Source organism: Manis javanica, chromosome 15 (genome assembly GCF_040802235.1).
Source record: "Manis javanica isolate MJ-LG chromosome 15, MJ_LKY, whole genome shotgun sequence".
NCBI classification, from domain to species: Eukaryota; Metazoa; Chordata; class Mammalia; order Pholidota; family Manidae; genus Manis; species Manis javanica.
The window spans coordinates 32,589,026-32,607,209 of record NC_133170.1 but is presented as its reverse complement, the minus strand read 5'-3'; the positions used below and the strand labels follow the sequence as shown (position 1 = coordinate 32,607,209).

At 54.1% G+C, this 18,184-nt stretch overlaps 1 protein-coding gene across 27 annotated transcripts in view; it reads right to left on the bottom strand.

Annotated features, from left to right (window-relative positions):
- Nucleotides 1–18,184, bottom strand: part of CACNA1C (calcium voltage-gated channel subunit alpha1 C) — a 654,724-nt gene that overhangs the window by 61,872 nt on the left and 574,668 nt on the right. For 10 of the 27 annotated variants that reach the window (XM_037014889.2, XM_037014890.2, XM_037014896.2 and 7 more), the window contains one exon: nt 3,610–3,693. In XM_037014889.2, the coding sequence (XP_036870784.1) occupies nt 3,610–3,693 (84 nt within the window). Of the gene's footprint in view, nt 1–3,609; nt 3,694–4,238; nt 4,323–18,184 lie in introns of all 27 variants that reach the window. The other 17 variants (XM_037014885.2, XM_037014884.2, XM_037014888.2 and 14 more) reach the window with 4 other exon arrangements.

The following is an 18,184-nucleotide window of genomic DNA, read 5'->3' as shown; positions in this document are numbered from 1 at the left end:
CACCTGCCCTCACCTTCCCTGCACCTCCGAACCCCCGCACACACTGATGTCTGTATGTTCTGCACTGTGCTGTTGCTGGGGGCCTGGTTACTTCCCCACCCCTGGGACCCGGCTCATGAGGAAGGAGCTTAATCCTGCCCATGGGTGTCCCCCAGGGGCCCCAAACAGTGCCTGACACACAGTGGGAGCGAGGCCACTATTACAGCAGGATGGACGAGATGGCTCCCAGGACTGGTGGGGACCCCACTTCCCCAGAGGGAGGGCACCACAGTCTAGTAAAGGCAAGGGGGAAAGAAAAGGCAATTAGGGACATGAGTTTGAATGTGGGAGGACAGGAGGACAGTTATGATGAATATGGCGTTTGGTGAGAGAATTAAAGTTGATTTTTGAAAGAGTCAAAGATGATGGTACAGGAGAAAAGCCCTCATGGATTCCTCTGAGGCTAAAGGTGTGGATTCCTGTCCAATAGATTGTATGTCTGGGAATGGATATCTTGTGATGACAGTAAGGCTTCTGGGAAGGCTTGGGGCAGCACTCAGAGAAACTGTCCTGAGCTGTAACCCTCCTGGCACCAGGAAGCGTCCAGACCTGTAAGGTGCCGATGGCCGGAAGCAGAAGCCAGGCAGAGGACATCCTGCTGAGACTGGGGACTGTTGCTTCTACGGTTTGTCACCCACAGGGCCAGTCACTCAGTGCAGGGGTGGGCAGGTGGTGCTGCAGGGCAGGCTTTATGCGGGTGCACCTGCCTCCCGCCTGCAAGAGTCTGACCCTGTCTCAGGAACGAGGGCTCTGTGGGGCCTGAGGGTGTGAGCTGTGTGGAGATGTAACTGGCGACAGACTAGTCTTCCCAGCGGTTCCATCAGGGCTTTGCATATTTGCTGGTGCCACAGACCCTCCTCTTCAACAGTGCTTTACAGTTCACAGTCTTATCTGGGCTTCAGAACACACTGCAGCGAATGTCACCATGTGCCCTTGGCAGATGAGGAAGCCCAGTCTTTGGGCATTTTGGTGCCATTTCAATAGGAAGCAGCAGCAGCGGTTTTGACTTCCTGCCCACCCTCTGGTCCTCTCCTACACTGCCTCCTGCCTCGGGTGCTGTTACACTGGTTCTTTCTGCTCAGAAGCCACGAGTGGGAGGGGAGAAAGCAGTCCAGGAGTAAGTGTTGGGTCTCTGGATGCCTCCTTCTGCTTTTCATCACACACCCTGCCCTGTGTGATCTCCTGACCAGCCTTCAGCAGGAGTTGAAACGCACTCCTCAGCTGGAGGAGTGAGGAGCATCTCGGTGGGAGGGCTAGAGGCTGGGGTGTAAGAGACACATGCTGGCTGGCAGGAGCTCATGAGGGAACATGGGGGGTGGGTGTTTATCAGAGGGCACTGTGGAGTAGGGCGGCAGGCAGCTCTGGCCTTGGAGGGGCCACCAGCTCACCCAAGGCCTGGGCTCTGCTGCGCATGGAGTCTCTCCATCATTGCCCCCAACACCTGCCCAGCGGGGAGGCCATTTCTGCCTCCAAGCTCCCAGCATAGCGGGGTGTTATAGAGATGGCTGCAAGGACATTTTGGAAATCAAAGGCCATTGTGCGACTGGAAGGGCTACAAGATGACTTCCTGTTCCTTCTTTTACTGCCCCCTGCCCACCCCTGGCATGGCCACTAATTCTGTAGAAATTGTATACTCTGGAAAGACTTCTTTTCTTTGTCTTTATTTTTCTTTTTAAACCACCACTAGTTTGAGAGAAAATGGCAGCCTGAGTGAGGATGTGTGCCTTGCCGACAGCAAGGACCCAGAGGGGCCAGCCCTAGGACTGCAATGGGTCTGCTCGGCACCCAGGGGGCAGCTTACTCCCACGGGCCTGTACTTCCCGCCATCGGGCTCCGGGTCCCTCTGCATGGATATTCATTCGGATCTGCACTGCTGTCCATTCGACTAAACCCTTGAGGGCAGGCCCTCTGCTCCAGCCCTGCTCTCTCTGCTAGTGCTCCTCAGCTCAGAGCCTGCACTCCGCAAGCTCCAATTCCAAAGCCCTGGCCTTTGATATGGTGTTAACTCGTGGGCCTGAATAACCCCTGTGGGCTGTCTAGCCTGCAAAACTAGGAGTGTGTTCTGGGTGGTAGGGTGAGGGGGTATGAGGGGAGGGGGCAGAGCATGGGTAGGAAAACTGACTTTTTAAAATTACCTGACAATTTACTGGAAGAAGTCAAGGGAGAGTATACGTACACACGTACACATGCACACACACACACACACCACACACTGTGAGACAAAAACAATCCAGGGGCATCTTGGAGACAGAGGGGCATTAGCATCTGGAGCTCTAGGTGAGCAGGGAGGGTGCAAGAGGCTGATGGGGGTGGGGATTATGAAAAGCGTAACAGCTTTCTTCCAGTGTCCACCTGCAGGAAGGGCAGCAGATGGGCATTTAATCAGGGTGGTCAGGCAGAGAAAATGACACATCAGTTCAAGGATTGGGAGCAAACTTTGGAGTGGGGAGGGGAGGGCGAGGACACGGTGGGGAGCCAGCAGCCCTAGCGGGGTAGTTTCAAACATCTTAGATCAAAATTCTATAGCATCTGCTCCGTGCTGTTACTCAATGGCTCAGTGCATCAAAGGTTTGTGCAAACATTACCAAGTTCTTAATTAAGGAAAAATAATGACAAAAAATTAAACAACACTGTTAAAGAATAACTGCAAGAGGGTTTTCCTACAGATAAAGAGAGAAGGTCTAAACATGCCAGGTAACAAGAGACAGGTGCAGGGACTGGTGGGGACTGTATGGGAGGAGGCAGCTCCCGGGGAGGCAGCAGGTGGCCCCTGAGCACGGGGGTCGGGCTCTGTCTGAGGCTGGGGAGCCTCGGCAGGGCTGTGAGGGGGCCGTGCAGTGGAGAGAACCAGACAGGTGCCACCAGTTCCTGTGGGAGGGAGGTGCTCATGCAGAGCCTGCTTCCACAGCAAGCCCCCCGAGGGGCACCTGGGGTCACCCAGCTACCTGACACTCTGTCCACTTGGAAGAGGGGTGCAAGTAGGAGCCCACAAGAACATGGCTGGTTCTCTGCTTCCTCCCAAATGAGCGGGAGGGTCCAGCTGCCTGCACAGGGCCCTCTCAGTGGGACTGTAATAGGGGTCCTCGGGCTGCCAAAGCGGGTCAATTCCGAGCCTCAGCAACATGCTTCCCTTTGAGCGCCTTTCCCAGGTGCTGCTGGGTGGGGAGGCCGCAGAGGAGGCAGTGGTCCAGAGGGGCTGGGCAGTGAGTGGGCCCCACCCTAGCAGCCACTCAGGAGCTCCGTCCCTTCAAGGCTGCCTCCAACCATACAGTGGGGGTCATGCCAGGCTGGTTGTAAAGGGAGAGAGGAAGGTGCAGCAATCAAAACCTCAAAGGAAAGGGAGGCCTAACCTGTTTCAAAAGTTAAAAAAAAAAAGAATAAAAAATTTCAAAACAAAGCAACAGGAAAAAATCCTTTAAACCAGTTTAGACAAAGAAACAAACAAAAAAATACTGAATGAAAATGAGGTGGGGAGGAAAAACTAAAACGCAGACAAATATAGATGGGTGGGGGGACAGAGGGGAGTGAGAGCAGGCGCGGGCAGGCGGTGGGGAAGGGCGCGGTACTTACGTTTACCTCGGTGATTGCTATATCAACAATGCTACCCACAACAATCAGGGCGTCAAATGTATTCCATGCATCACAGAAATAGTGCTGCATGGGGCAGAGCAGCCGAGGAAAGAGAGAGGAGAAAAAAACCAACAACAAAGGAGAAAAAAAAACAAAAAGGAGTAAGAAAAATGAAAAAAAAAAAGCATGAAAGAAAGGAGAGAAGAGAAAAAAATGAGAAAAGAAAGAGGTTACGTGGGCATATTGAACACAGTCTTACCACTCCACAGCTCTGGCGGCTCAAACCTGGGTGGCAGGCTTTCACAGGTGGAGAGGCCTGACAAAAGCTGGGTTAGTTCAGAGGCCACTCGGGGGCGACCCCCTGGGGCCGGGCGGCCCCCCGCCTGCGCCCTCGCTCAGCCCCCAGCTCCTGGCCCCGGTTCAGCGGGCAGGCTGGGACACGTGGAAAAAAAGCAGGAGAGGCTCCCACTTTTTTCCCCCACAGGACGACGCAGGTTCAATTAAAAAGCATGACTGGAGGGGGTAAAAACAGGAAATTAAAAAAAATAAATAAAAGGAGGTAACGAGAGAGAGTGAGAAGGAAGGAGGCAGAGGAGGCTGGAGGCTCCCTGGGGCAGAGTCATACTCACATTAGTCTCACTGAGAATGACGTCAATTATGCTGCCAATTACGATGAGGAAGTCAAAGACATTCCAGGGATCACTAAAGTGTCCCTACGGGGGGGCGGGCAGGGTGGGATTAAAAAGGAATATTAGACAGGCAAGAACACAGTACTACCACCATCAGAATGGGAACACCCTCACGGTGGCCAGGAGCCCAGGAGGGCAGGGCCGTCAGGAGGCGGCCAGTCCAACACCCTGCCAGGGATGGTGGCCACCGGCCCCCTTCCTCCGTCCATCCCGCCTCCCCACCCTCCTGCACAGCGGCCCTTCCGCTGCCCACCAGGGGTGGGAGTGCATGTGGCAGCAGGCAGGGCAGGTTGCAATGGTGCAGGGGTGTGGTTGGACTCTTTTCAGTCTATGGGCAGCATCTCTTGATGCTAAGGGGCCTGTCTGGAGGGAGGGGAACACAGGTGTGTGATCCCTTCGAGGTGATCTGGGAATCAAAAAGGCCCTGAAACCACTGCCGTGTGGTCCAGAAGGGCAGCCAGGGCGTTGGGCTCTGAGGGGCTCATGAGAAGCTCGGCAGTAACAAGAGGCCCACGTCACTAAAACAGATTCTGTAATAAACTAGTCTGTGCAGATAGAATGCGGGCTCTCTTTGTTTCACTGGACATTCCCTGGGGTTTCCAGGGGCAGCTCTGTCCTGGCGAGCCTTTACTAACAGACAGGAGGCACAGCTGAGGCCAGCACCACGGGGTAGCAGTGGAGGATATGGCCCAGACAACGCTGTCGGAGGTGTCGCCTAAGCAGCCCCCAGACTCTCCCCAACATCATCATTCCAACAGAAGTTCCTGCTGAAATGCAAATGCCGCCCAAGGTGAATGAAGTCCTCAGGACAGCCGGGGTGGTCTGTGTGCAGGGTGTGGGGACAGAGGCACCCTCGGAAGGGACTTAGGCCATTGGGCCACAGAGAGAGTCTGAGTTCCACTTTGCCACTTTATCCTGTACGCATGGATTTTACTTGTTTTCCATTATATTTGGAAAAGGGAAGTGATGAATGTTTTCAAGACTTTTTTGAGGTATTTGGACCACTGGTCAACAGAAAGATAGGCTGTCCCAGATTTCCTGGAGGACTCCAGGAGTCCTCTGTAAGAAGTGGATGGGCTTCTTTGGTCTGGATCACTGGCCTCGGAGAGGTGTAGGAGTCTAGAGGGCGACGAACCGTGACCACATGGGGACACCCCAGGTGTAGGGCAGTCACATGGGCAACAGGGAAATGGCCCGGTACTAAAGACATCTGTCTTTAAAAAAGGACATTTGCTTCTTTAATGTTTCAAGGACTGTTCTGCAAAGGGGACAAGACAGGCTGGACACAATCTGCTCAACAGGACCAGCATTTTCCTCCTCTGAACCACTAGTTGGCGCCTCTGGGCGGTGGGAGTCTGGAGTTTGGGGATTGGGTATGGAAGCATTAAGGGCCCTCTGGGGAATTCCCCAGCTCTCTCAAACACTGACAGTTCTCCCTTTTTACTTTTACTCACAAGAGCCAAGAGTCTGCTCTTCCGTTTCCTCGTGGCTCTCTTTGGCTCCCCTAACTATGCCCTCTTTCCAGAGGGATCACAAAACATGTTGTCCCAGGGCTGTTATTCTTAGTGTGGGAGGTCAGGTCACACGGACAGGGCCTCTCGGTTCCCAGGCATTTCAGCCAAAAGAAAACAGAAACTTTGCCTCGGAGACTTTGGACAGCAGGCCAGGGAAGCCGAGGCTGGCCAGGGCATAGGGTAGGCGAAGGCCAGCCTGAGGTCATGGCTTTCCTGTTGGATTCCCAGCATATTTTCCTGAACAGACTAGATAGAGCCTTTGAGCAGACATCTCTCCCACTGAAGCCACATGCTCTGAGCCTGCAACAGCCAGTCCCGCTCCAGTTCTCAGGTGCTGCTCACAGGGCGAATGGAGGAGACTGGTTTTGAAGGGAGGGAGGCCATGAATGAAGACCCCACATCAACTACAAACGTGTGTGTTTTAAAGTTAGATTCTGGAAAACACTGGGGGAATATCCCTAGATAGGAATTCCATCTTTGAGGGTAGGGCTGCTTCAGAAGGGGAGGTGGGTGTCAAGGAAGAGAAAGGAGAGAAACAGGAGCCCGGGCAGCCTTCTGGAGTATCAGCACCCAGCCTGGAACATGTGGTAACAAAGCATTACTGGAGTGGGGCAAGAGGAGAGATGGGAGGTGGGGGGCTCAGTGCCCAAGAAAGGAGGGCGAGTTGGAGGCTCCTCATCCACCAGAGACCTGGAAAGAATGGGTGAGCTGGCCTTGGTCTGCAGCACCAACAGAGAGGACAGAAGGGAGGGAAGAAGGGTGGAGGGCACGCGGAGGCGAGGCCGAGCATGGAGGTTAATCACCGAGCACAGGGGAGGGCGCAGGTCTAAAGGGACCCTGTCAGCCTTCTGGTGGGCCCCACGTGCCACCCTTTCTCTCCTGTGAAACTCACGTGCGGGCAGATGGAGGGAAACAACAGCAATTCCTCCTGCCCCATGGCAGGTGGTGGGAGATCAGCTCCCTGAGATCAGCCACATGCCTGGCCCTGTCCTCACCAGGCTGGAGGCTTTTGATTGATTTCTCTGTCCTGTGGCTAAACCCCTGGTGGGCCTGGTGCCAGGGCCTCCACTGGCTGCAGAGACCGCCCAGGACCAGCCCAGCAGATATGCATGTGGTCAGAAGGCAGGGAGAGGGAGCATGTGGGGAGGTGACAGGGTCCCTTTAAGAGGCAGCCTGGACTTCCACCCACCTTCCCGTCCCCCTGCCCCACAGCCCAACACTCAGCTGGAGCAGGAAGCCAGCCTCAGATCCAGCTTCTAGGTCTCTGTTCCCTTTGTTGGCTGCCTCCTCCCACTTTTCCCACATCCCTTCCTCCCACGTGTTCCCAGAAACAAGGCGATATCCTCCATTTAGGTAACAAGTTGTCAAGGGAGCTGCCTGGCCAAATCCCTAAGTGGGCAGAGCCTAGAGGAATGCCCTCCCGTCTGGGGTGTGAGAGCTGGCATGCTCTCAGTCCCTCTCCTGCCACTCCCCCTCCCTGCCCCCGGCCCCACCACCTGTTTTTGCCCACCTCCTCATTTGCTGGAAACCAGGAGTAATGTGGGTTTTGGGGGGTATAATGAAAGAAGGAAGGTAGGAAAAACATCACAGACTTTTTCTCTTATGAAATTAGTTTGATCTGGTAGCAGTTATACCTGTCACTTCTTTCCCTGGTGATGAGGTTCAAAATGGTAGGAGTTTGGGAAAGGGTTTTCCTGGCTTTCCCTGAAATGGTGAACCAAACCTCTTGATGCCCAACTCCTCAGAGCCAGGCAGGGCTGACCATACAGAAAGGATGGTGTTTGGGGCTGGGAGCCTTTCCTTTGCCATCCTTAAAACCTATAGGTTTTTCCCCTTTCAAATTGCCAGTCTCTGAGGGCAAGTTCTGAAGCTGGGCCACCCTAAGGAAGGCGATGAGTGTGCCCCGGGTGACACACGTGATCTGCAGGTGCCTGCATTCTAGGGGTTATGCCCCACTTACTGGCTGAGGTGGGCTGGGAAAACATAGACCATACAGTTTTTAGCTTCAGCAGATCATTATTAGGAAGGAAAAACTGCTGCAAGATCATCATATGATGCATTTCACATGTACAGAAATTTTGGGTTTCTTTCTCTTTTGGATTGTCTGGGCTCCAGACAATCACCTCCATCCCCAGAGGTATTCCAAGTGGAAAGAGGCAGTGCAATGGTTAAAGAGCATGATCTCTAGACGTCTCTAGAGGTAGGGCATCTGGGTTCAAATCCTACCTGTTATTTGCTAGCTGGTAACCTTGAGCAAACAGCTTAACTGCTCTGTGCCTCAGTTTTCCCACTTGTAAAATGGGATGAACATGGGGTTATGGTGAGGGCTAGCTGAGCGTGGGTGTGAAGCACTAGCTCTGTGCCTGGCTGAAGTCAGCCCCAAACCAGGCTTCAGTGCTGTTGTGACTGGCACATCGACCCACCCCTCTCCTGGTCAAGTTAGTTCGATGCTGGGGGCAGGAATGAGCAGAGGGGCAGGCAAAGCCCAGGTGTGTGTGGGAGGAGTGGGAAGCTGACAGTTCTGGAACCCTGAGCTCATGGCTCCTCTGGCTCTAAGGCCTTTTCTGCTCATCTTGAGACTCTGAAATGAAATCTGGCTGGCATTCTTTTGAGATGGTTGGCAGTATTCAACTCGTCATGATAAATTTTGCTGGATTCAAGTTCATGCAGACAGTTAACTGCCAGGCTCTTAGGAGCCATTGTCCTGCCGGGGAGACTCGGGTCCAGCTTCCTCCAGCGGGATGGCCGGGAGAGAGGGGTGAGGCCTCCGACTCTGGCCCCAGAGAGCGGGGCATCTGCAGAAGACATGGGGGCAAGCCTCAACCCTTGAACTCTAGATTCTTAGCTCCTCCCCTGCCCAGAGCAGGGGCTCCTCTGTGATCTTCTCAGAGGAACACGAACTTTAAACAGGTTGGTGGTAAGAAGGAATCGGCAAAAAACGCTGCACACCTGGGGTGGTGCTGGTGAAGCTTGGGAATTGAGGCAGAAGTCCTTTTCCTGCCATTTCCTGCATTTTCCTTGTCTCCATTCCTGCCCGCCTGTCTTCACTATCTGCCTCCACGGGTCCCACAGACAGCAGAGAGGCGCCCAAGGCAGGTGATCAGGAAGCTGCCCTGTCCCCTTTCCATCTGTCCAGGGTATCTGTCCCTAAACTGCTTCCTTCCAGGGACACACGGTGCCCCAGGCAGACCTGAGGGGACATTAGGAGAGCTGAGTGGACAGAGGAGGGAGGGAAGGAAGCAAGTGTGAGCAGAGGGTGACCCTACTGCCCAGGGAGGAGACCAAGCAGGGGACTGCAGAAAGTGTAGGAGAGGAGGGAGGGGCGTGGATGGGATGGAGAAGGTCCCCGAGCAGATGGCAGGAGGAGAGGAGGAGGGGCAGGGGAGGAAGAGAAGAGGAGCCCGCAGATGGTGGAAGTGGGGGAAGGAGAGAGGGAAGGAGGGGCAGGTGGGCGCAGAGGGTCGGGGACAAGGCATCCTCACCAAAGTCCCCAGAGGCGGCGGCTCTACAGCCCAGGGGAGGTGGTCCACTCGACCTGGAGGAAGGATCAGGCGACCTGCGGGCTGCAGGGCCTACAAAGGGAGGGATCCCAAAGCCAGCGCAGGGGGCCCTGAAAGGCAGCAAGAGTCCACTGAGTGAGCAGGCACTTGTGAGCAGGTCCAGGAGGAGGCGGCTGAGCAGAGGTGGGTGGTGGTGGGGAGGCAGTGCCAGCTCCCGGGGACACTGGTCCTTCCTGGGCTCCAGGTTGTGGACTGAGAAGTGGCAGAATAGAATGAGCCAGGGAGAGGGGCTGTGTGCAGCTGGCGGTGTGGTGGGGCGATGTCCCAGTGTGCCTGAGACGGGAGTGGGTCCCTTGGAATAACAGAACACAATGGTGACTGACACCAGGCAGAGACACCACTGGCTTGTTGCTTAGCATGCCGTTTAGACATCAGTGGTCATGGGATGAGTGGAGTCTAACGGAGGCCTAACTGGACACGTGACAACAGCCGCAGTCTGGAGGGGCGATTTCTGCCTTCCTGCTGGGTTCTTGCCCTGAGCTGTGTTCCTGCAGAAGCCCTGGAGGCTCACAGTGCAGACAGCCTGGAGTAGAGGGACTGTGGCAGGGGGCTTGGGTTAGGGACTGGGTCCCATGCCCGGTGAGAGGAGGCTGTGGGGGGACAGTGGTGATGAAACTGTTGGAGGAACTCATGTTGAGTGGGGCACCTTCTGCTCCGAGTTCTCTTTAGATTCGAGTTTTTCCTCCCCAGAGAAGTTTCAAAAGCCCACATTCACTTATTTATCTCAACAACACCTAATGGGCTCTTACCGGATGCCTGGAGCAGATGAAACTGGGCTCACAGGCTAAGTGCCTTTGGGGACCTCGGGAGGCTCTCTGCCTCAGGGCGCACCTGGTGGGCTGCAGGATCCCCACAGCTGCTCCATGCCACTAGTGCTGGAGACGAGCTGATTCCTGCACATCCTCCAGGCCTTCCAGATGTGGCTGCTGAACGTCTGGACCGCTGGAGGAAGGCATGCTTGGGCACGTGCACTGCAGTGTATGCAGGCAGCTTTAAGTTCAGATGAACCCTCGCACTATGAAGCAGAAGGGAGTGCAGAGGCCAGGCAGCGTCCAAGGAGGAGCAGTCCTGCTCCCTTGGCTTTGGGAAGGAGCTGGACCTGCCATCCCTGCCCCTTCACTCAGGAGGGGTCAGCCCACTGGGTCAGGAAGGGCATGGAAGCCAGCAAGGGTTGCCGCAGATCTGGCTCTGCAGGGCTCACCCCAGGGAAGTGGGATTGCCATCATTAGGGCCAACCTGCACCCAAAGAATATGATTAAAGCATGAACCAAATGGGCGACGGCCCTAGCTCCCAGGGCTGAGCTTTGTCAGGCAGGCAGGGTACCCCAGTCTCTGCTCCCTTCGCTGTCAGATGGGCGTGACTGCGGGGCACACCCTCAGGGGTCTGGTGGGATTCCTTGAGTTCATTCCCGAAGTGCTGTGTGCCTGCTGCCTCAGGCCATTCCCCCTGCTGCCTCGACTGTCAGTGGGGGGAGCCTCTCTGGCCTTGCTGGCTGTGGCCTGTGCTGCCTCCCTGCCCCGCGCCATGCAGGAGCCCTGGCCCAGCTGGATGTCCGGTGGGCCTGTGGGTTTGGGCTCTCTTCCCCCTCCCGGACTGCATGTTCCAGCTTCCTTCCTGGTGGCAGGGCTGGGGCTGGGAGCCACAGGGTACTTTCCCACCAGGCTTCCTTACCCAGCGGGACCAATTTTCCACATTAAATAATTAAATGTAATAGCTAATACCACCCTTCCCATACAAAGGCTTTATGCAAGTCATATAATTATTTTTTATCATTCATAGTGACTTTCAAGCTCTCAAGCTCCAGGCAGGAAAGAAACCTGTCACAATGTTGCAACACTATGCAAATCTCTGGGTACAAAAGCCAGGGAGGGAAGCCCCTCCCAGACAAAGCCCATTTGTGCCTATCTGCCTGTGTGCTGGGCACCAGGTACCCTGTGGACATTCCACAAATAAACAATAATCAGAGTAATGCCAACTCACCAATCAGGCTGCTAGGCAGCAGGTGGGGGTCATGTGACTCAGCACTGAAGCAGGCTGGGCAGCAAGCTGCTCCTGCTGCTCCTTGCTGCCTCCCTCTCTTTTCTTCCCCTCCCACCCCTCTGAGTGTGACATACATATGCGGCGAGCTCCTGAGTCCAGGGCTTCCATGCATGGCAGGAGATGCTATGGTTTCTTAAGAGATGGGGTAGATAGGCTTCCAGCAGAACTGAGTGAGGTCTCCCGCGGTCCCACCTTAGCCTGCTGCAGGGTTCCCATGTCAGGGGCACTGCCCTCGAGGGATGTTTGGAATCTGCAGGACACCACTGTGATGGAGGCAAACTGGCATTGAGGACTGAGTGGGTGGGGCTGAGGATGTGCCGTGCCCTGCTCTGCAAGGGGCAGTTCTGCCCAGGGACCAGCTGTGGCGGCCCCTGTGTGACCCGATAGAAATGCACGCAGCATGCCACGTGCAAGTCAGACCCACCAGTCAGGACTTAGCTTTTATGCTGAGGTCTCACACCACTGCTTTTTCATTAACCTCTACTTTTTGAGCCGAATGAATTCTTCTACTAAACCCAGACTTTTCCCACTATATTATAATTTAGGAATTGTATGTCTATCTATTTTTCACATTATGTGTATAGATATGAATTTTCTATACATAAAGATTTAAGTTTTCCCCTGAATTTCATTTAAGGGAGATTAAGGAGATATTACAAAGTATTTGTTACAAAATGGATGTTTGGTTCTAAAAGGATTGAAGACCACTAGCCTAAAAGAATGTCTAAGTTTCCATACCATTTTCACAAGGGAAATATTCTGCTTGCTCCTGGGGTTTTTAAAGTTGAATTTTCAGGTTGGTGAGGAGATAGAAAGTCATCTAATCCAAGAGACGTTTGTATTTCTCATGGTGGTTTTCTCTGCGCTGACACTTGGCCATTGACCAGGCCCTGCAGCTGACAGTCTCAGGTTCCACTGAAGACTACCCTTCATGTTCCTCGGATAAACACCCCCACAGGCTTTTACAGGACACATAGGACACTTCTTCGGCACATTGTGGGACCGGTAGCATCTTGACCCCCTGACCCCAATCCAAAATGGCAGTTTTGTCTCCTTGAGTCACAGTGGTGCCCCTGCAGCTTCCCGAAGCTGTATTCTGTGAACATTAGCTCTGTGAGATGTCACTGGCCTTACCCAACCAAACAGCAAGGATCCAGTCCTCTCACAGCTTTTACTCCAAGCCCTGACCTGGGCATCTCAGTGCCTCGCCTATCACGGGCTCTGAGTCCTGTACTGAAGAACCTGGCTACTTACAGGTAAGGTAGAGGCTCCCTAAGCCGGATGCCATGTTAGCACCTGCTGAGCGCCACCCCATGGCGGCCTGTAGGTGTTAGGGTGGCTCCAGAGAGTCCACCTCTGCTTTCCTCTCCTGCTTGCGCTTGGGGGTTACTGGGGCACAGGGTGGGTGGAGGATTGACGGGAGCTTCCCCAGCGGATGTTAGAGCTGTAATCCAGAGGCTGAAATTGTTTTGTGAGGCTGGAAACAGGGTTCCTCAGCTTCCCTGGGGGATGCTGTCCCTGGAGTTCAGTCTGTTTGCTCCCATTCAGGTGCCTGAGAAGTACAAGGTACTACAGTGTTAGCCTCTGGCGGGATATAACACAGGTGAGATGATCCTGATCAACAACTATCCAGTGCCTGCCTCAATCTGCCTGCCCCGACATCCTCTTGTCATGAGCCACCACGGCCCACCTCTCTCCATCTCCAGTGATTCCAGGAACAGGCTCCTAGCTGCTCCCCATCCTACCCCACACCAGTTCATTCTTCACTAAGCAGTCAGCCTGCTGGTTCAAAAGCATAAACCAGATGGTACATTTCCCCACCCACGGCCCTTGCTCCTGTGGTTTCTGAGGGCAGAATAATGCACACCCCATGGCTCTGGGGCCTGCCAGTCCCTGTGCCCTGCTGTCAGGTCTCTGCACAGCTGGGCTTTCCCTGCCTTGGTGCCTTTACTCTTCTCTCCACTGAAAGGCTCTTCAGATTCCTCTTCATCCTCCAAGCCTCAGGCTCACTAGCACCTTCTGGCCCCCTTATCTCAAACAGGCGCCTCTTCCCCATGCTGTCCCTGCGGTGGCCTGTCTCACACATAGCCCTGGCGCTGCTCTGTAACCTCTGTTCGTGCCTCGTCCACTACCCTGTGTGCCACATCAGCAGCATTGTGACTGAGCAGATGCTCCACAACTGTGGGTCGAAAGGAAGGGTGGGAACAGTAGTTGTGATAGTGGAATTGCATTGGGGCATATTTCAAGTCAGCCTGAAGAAGGATTCCCAGCAGAGCTACCTTGAGAGATAGGGCATGTCCTGGAGGGAGCAGGCATGTATGGAGACTTCTGAACTGGTGAAAGATCTGTGATCTTAATGGTGTTCTCTGACGTGAATATTCTGACTCGCTTCTCCTTGTTCACCAGATTGATAATTTTCACCTACCCATGCATGCACTCAACTTTCACTGGATGCCTCTCAGGGGACACAAAAATGCACATGTAACAGCTCCTGCCTTCAAGGAATTCAGCAATCTAATTTTTGTCTCCACAACTTGCAAGTCTTACCACTGCAAATGTGTGCGTGTGTGTGTGTGCACACAAACATCAGTGTACATCAGGCTACTGTCGCACTTTCCTGAGCACGTCTATCAGGACTTCTTTACTCTCCTGCAAGCACTGGTCACTTCAGACTTGGAAAGGAAATCCAGAAAGTCCAGATGAATCCAGAGAAAGCCCAAGGGCCAAAGACTAATGGGGAAATGAGGGGTAGGGGAAGATAAGGGGCCTCAGACGAGGGGGAAGAGCAGGAATGGAATGACTATTATTTTCCAGAGTTGTTACTTGAGAATTGCTTGCTTTCATTTTGTCTCTGACTTGCTTATAAGGAAGAAAACGGGCATTTGCAGAGTATCTACTAAGAGCACAGCAACATCTCAGCTTGTGCACATCTGTTTCGTTGTGGGTGTACTGGAGAGAGCTTGGCTTGTGAATCTCCTAAACCTGCCATTAAAATTCCCCCCAAAACAGAGAACTAGGTCTGTGATCTTGGAACATAACTAGCTTTTCTCTGACCTTCAGTTTCCTAGAGACCATAATCCTGTCCCACAGGCTGGCTGAGATCATGAATGGGAAATATCTAGTATAATGGCTGATTTTTCATAGACACTTACTATGTATTACCTCCTTCTCTCCTTGCTCCTGAATGTTACATAATTTAAGGTATAGGAATCAATACAAAGTGGGCTACTGTGTTTAGTCATTCTTTCTTTCTAAGCAGGAATAAGAGCATTAGGCTGAACAGCAAGTTTTCCAGGGACAAATCAGATGATGAACTAGGAGCCTTGCAAGACCCAAACTGGGCCAAAGCCAGGGAGTTCTGCCCTTCAGAAGGCGGCTGTGCAGCCTGTTCACAGCCCCCACTGTGCCCCTCATGCCAAGCACACTGCCTGGTATGTTGGGTTCACATATTTGCTGAGTTGTTCTTGAACTCTGGTTTGCAGTAAAACACTGGCCCAACAACATTTAGGCAAAGAGTTCTTCAAATAAACAGTATGGCAAATGATAAGGCCTGGAGACAGAGAAAGAGGGGTAATGGTGGAGAATGGAGCTCAAATCTTGTCAAGCCCATTAATGGTTGCATTAGCCACTGGAAATTCGAGGGACAGTTCTAGGCATTAGCACATGGTTCATGCTGTGTCTCACACAGTCTGACTGCCAGGGTGTAAGGACGGGCCTTGGTTCTGTGACACAGCCTCAGGCAGGCGCAGTGCTGGGCAGTGGGTGAGGCCCCAGGGGAAGAGCGGCTGTCCCCTGCGGCCCTGAGCAGCCCTGACCCCGGTGGGGGCTCCTTCACCAGCTCCCTCCTAGGCCCAACCCAGCCCTGGCTCCCAGCTGAGGGAAGCGCTCAGGGCTATCGACGGGCGCCTCAGAGCACAGGTGAGGACAGGAGGAGTGGGCAATTCAGCGGCCCTGGCCTCGCCCTTTCTCTGCCCCTCTGCCCTCAGAGCAGCCAAGGCCTTCATGGCCTCGTGGCCTCCTTCCTGAAAGATAACAGGGGCTTCAAGAAAGGCCCCAAAGCAGAGAAAATATGGTGGCAGCTAAATTATTGCCCCACTGTTAGCTGACACTATGAGAATGTTGGCAAGAACCTCTGTTTGGGGGCCAGGGCCACAGCCCAGTTTAGATGTTGTCCTGGTGCAAGGCCTTCATGGCTTCAAGGCTGACGTCTGCTTTGGAGGTGGCACAGAAGCTACCAGGCAGCAAATCTCCAGCCAGCAGCTGGGATGTGCAGGATGAGGTTCTGCACAGGGACGAGGGTCTGCTCCTGAGGACGGGCCTGGTAAGAGCCAGGCAGGGACTCAGGGCTCTCAGGGCTCAGTGTCCTGAGACACTAAAATGCTGATCAGCACACCTAGATGTAGGTCCCAGGGCCTGGGAAGAAGAGTGTCTCAAGGCCTCAGGGCTTGGCCAAGGTCATGCCTTTCGTTCTGCAGATAGCTGCCAGAGTGATCCCAGGCCACGCTGCCCATGCCTCTGGCCTCCTGAGGACCAGTGCAGGGAAGGGGTGGGGTTGGCGAAGACAGGAGATCCACGCCAGGGAATGGCCTGCTGCCTGTCAGGGGGCAGCCACCACTGTGAGTGGACTTCCTGTAGAGCCCTACCAGCTGGACAGAGTGGGGAGGACAGGTGGGCCTCAGGCTTCATGAGGTCAGGGTGGCCGGGCTGAAGAAACAGAGCACAGCAGCAGCGGCTGTCCCGGGAAAGAAACAGGGTCCCACGCTGTGCTTCTAGCACAGCTGCCGCCATGCAGGTGTGGGGGCCCACCAAGCAGATTTTGAAGTCAGTTCCTCTGCTGTTCCAGTTACATCTCAAGGGCTTGCCGGACATAGGAAGCTAGCGCTGGGGCAGAGTTCTCCCTCCATCCCTCGGCTTTGAGCGACTCTGGGCCCCAATGTGTCCTGAGACGGGAAAGTGAGCCCAGGGCTCCGGGCTCTGATTCAAGAGGGCTGGGTTACCAGGAGGGCCAGTAAGGGTTCTCACTCTGGTTCCACTGCCTCTTGGGGCTACTCTCAGGCAACGAGAGCTGAGTGGGAGGCTGCGGCTTTGATCACAGATTTCTGCCAGGGGCCACGCTCCTCCACATGCTCCCTTTGGGGAGGTTCATAGAGGCAGCGAGGGCTGGTTGCTCCCTGAATGGGCAGCAGCTAAGCAGAGAGGGGCGAGCCTCAGAAACAGCAGTCCCCCCTTCGTGACCCACGGGGAAGCCCATGGGGAGGAGAGAAGTCAGGGGCCTTCCCCTGGGGGGAACTCCCACCTTCCTGGGCAGACTGACTTCTACTGAGAGGAGAGGCCTGAGCACCCCCCTCCCACCCCCATGGCTCCTGCTGAGCCACAATCCACAGCAAGTCCCAGGCACCCTGGTACAGGAACCTGTGGCTGGCAGGGCCTGTGACTGGTGCTGCCTCGGGCCTGGGGTCCTGGCTCTCCTCCTGGCCGGCGTCAGAGCTGCCCTCAGTGGGCTGAAGCCGTGGGGCCACCCAGGGTCATTCTCTTGGCCATAAAGGTTTTCTGGGAGGCTCTCTTTCCTCCTGCCATTCTCACCACGGGTAAAGTTCAATCTGGAGCTTTAATTGGAATCATACTGAAACTGTGGATTGGTTTGAAGAGAAATGACATCATAACAGTGAGTTTTCCAATTCATGACCATGAAAGATCTCTCCACTTACTAAGTTTTCTTGAATTCCTCTCTATGAAATGTTATTAGTTTTCTCTGCAGATATCTTAGACATTTTTTTTGTTAGATATATCCCTCGGCATTTGATATTACATTTTTCAGTGCTTATCTAAAGTGTACCTTACAAATTTGTTTCTGTCTTTGCTGATAAAATCTCAGTTCATGGTAGAAGGACAACCCGGCTACTTAGTTACCTTCAGACCATTCTAACCAAAGCTTTTTCCTGTTGACCAGCTGGTCCTGCCCAATCCTATAGGACCCAGGGACACCCAGTCACCTCCAAGGCAGCATCCCTCCAGCTTGGCATCAGGTGTTCAGATTAGCATGGCTATCATCCCAGTCTTTTCAGACACTCCCGCAGATCCCCGAGGTTTGGTGGGGGGCTAAACTGCCCCAAACTGGTTTATATTCACCCACAGCTTTTTTTGTGTGTGTTCAGAACAGAGTGTGAATTTAATGAGTGTGGCAGTTGGATTTGAGGCAGGGATTTCCTTGAGTAAATTCATTTTCCACCGAGGGGTGAGGAGAACAGATAGGAATAAAGGCCTCAGGAACCTTGGTCACCATGCAGTGAGGGAACGAGGCATGGCTGTACAGTGGCCGGCTGGCTGCTGTCCCGCGGGCCAGTCACAGACACGACCAGGGTGGGCACGAGGAGCCAAGCGGCGGGAACCCAGCCAGTGGCTCCCCGGCCATGAGGAGCGCTGGTCTCCCCATCCTCGCTGCCTGCCTGAGCTTGCAAGGCTCCGGCCAACAAGGGCGAGCGCATATCACAGACCATCACGCCCATGAAGTAAAAGGTGCAGAACGGCATCCCAGCTGACCATGAGATGTGAAAGGCCACTGTTAGAAGCCATTCATTCTTGGGCCAGATCCAGCTAGGGATTTCTACCAGAGTTTCAAGTAGTTTCTGGTTTGGTTTTCTGCTTGAAACCGCTGGGGACACTTTTCCCGGTGTCTAGTCCTTGGTGAGGAGCACAGTGTGATGAGGACCTCGGGGGTCCTGCTCTCCTCAGTGCCCCTCCTGAGTGGTTGACCTTCCTTGGCCAGCCAGG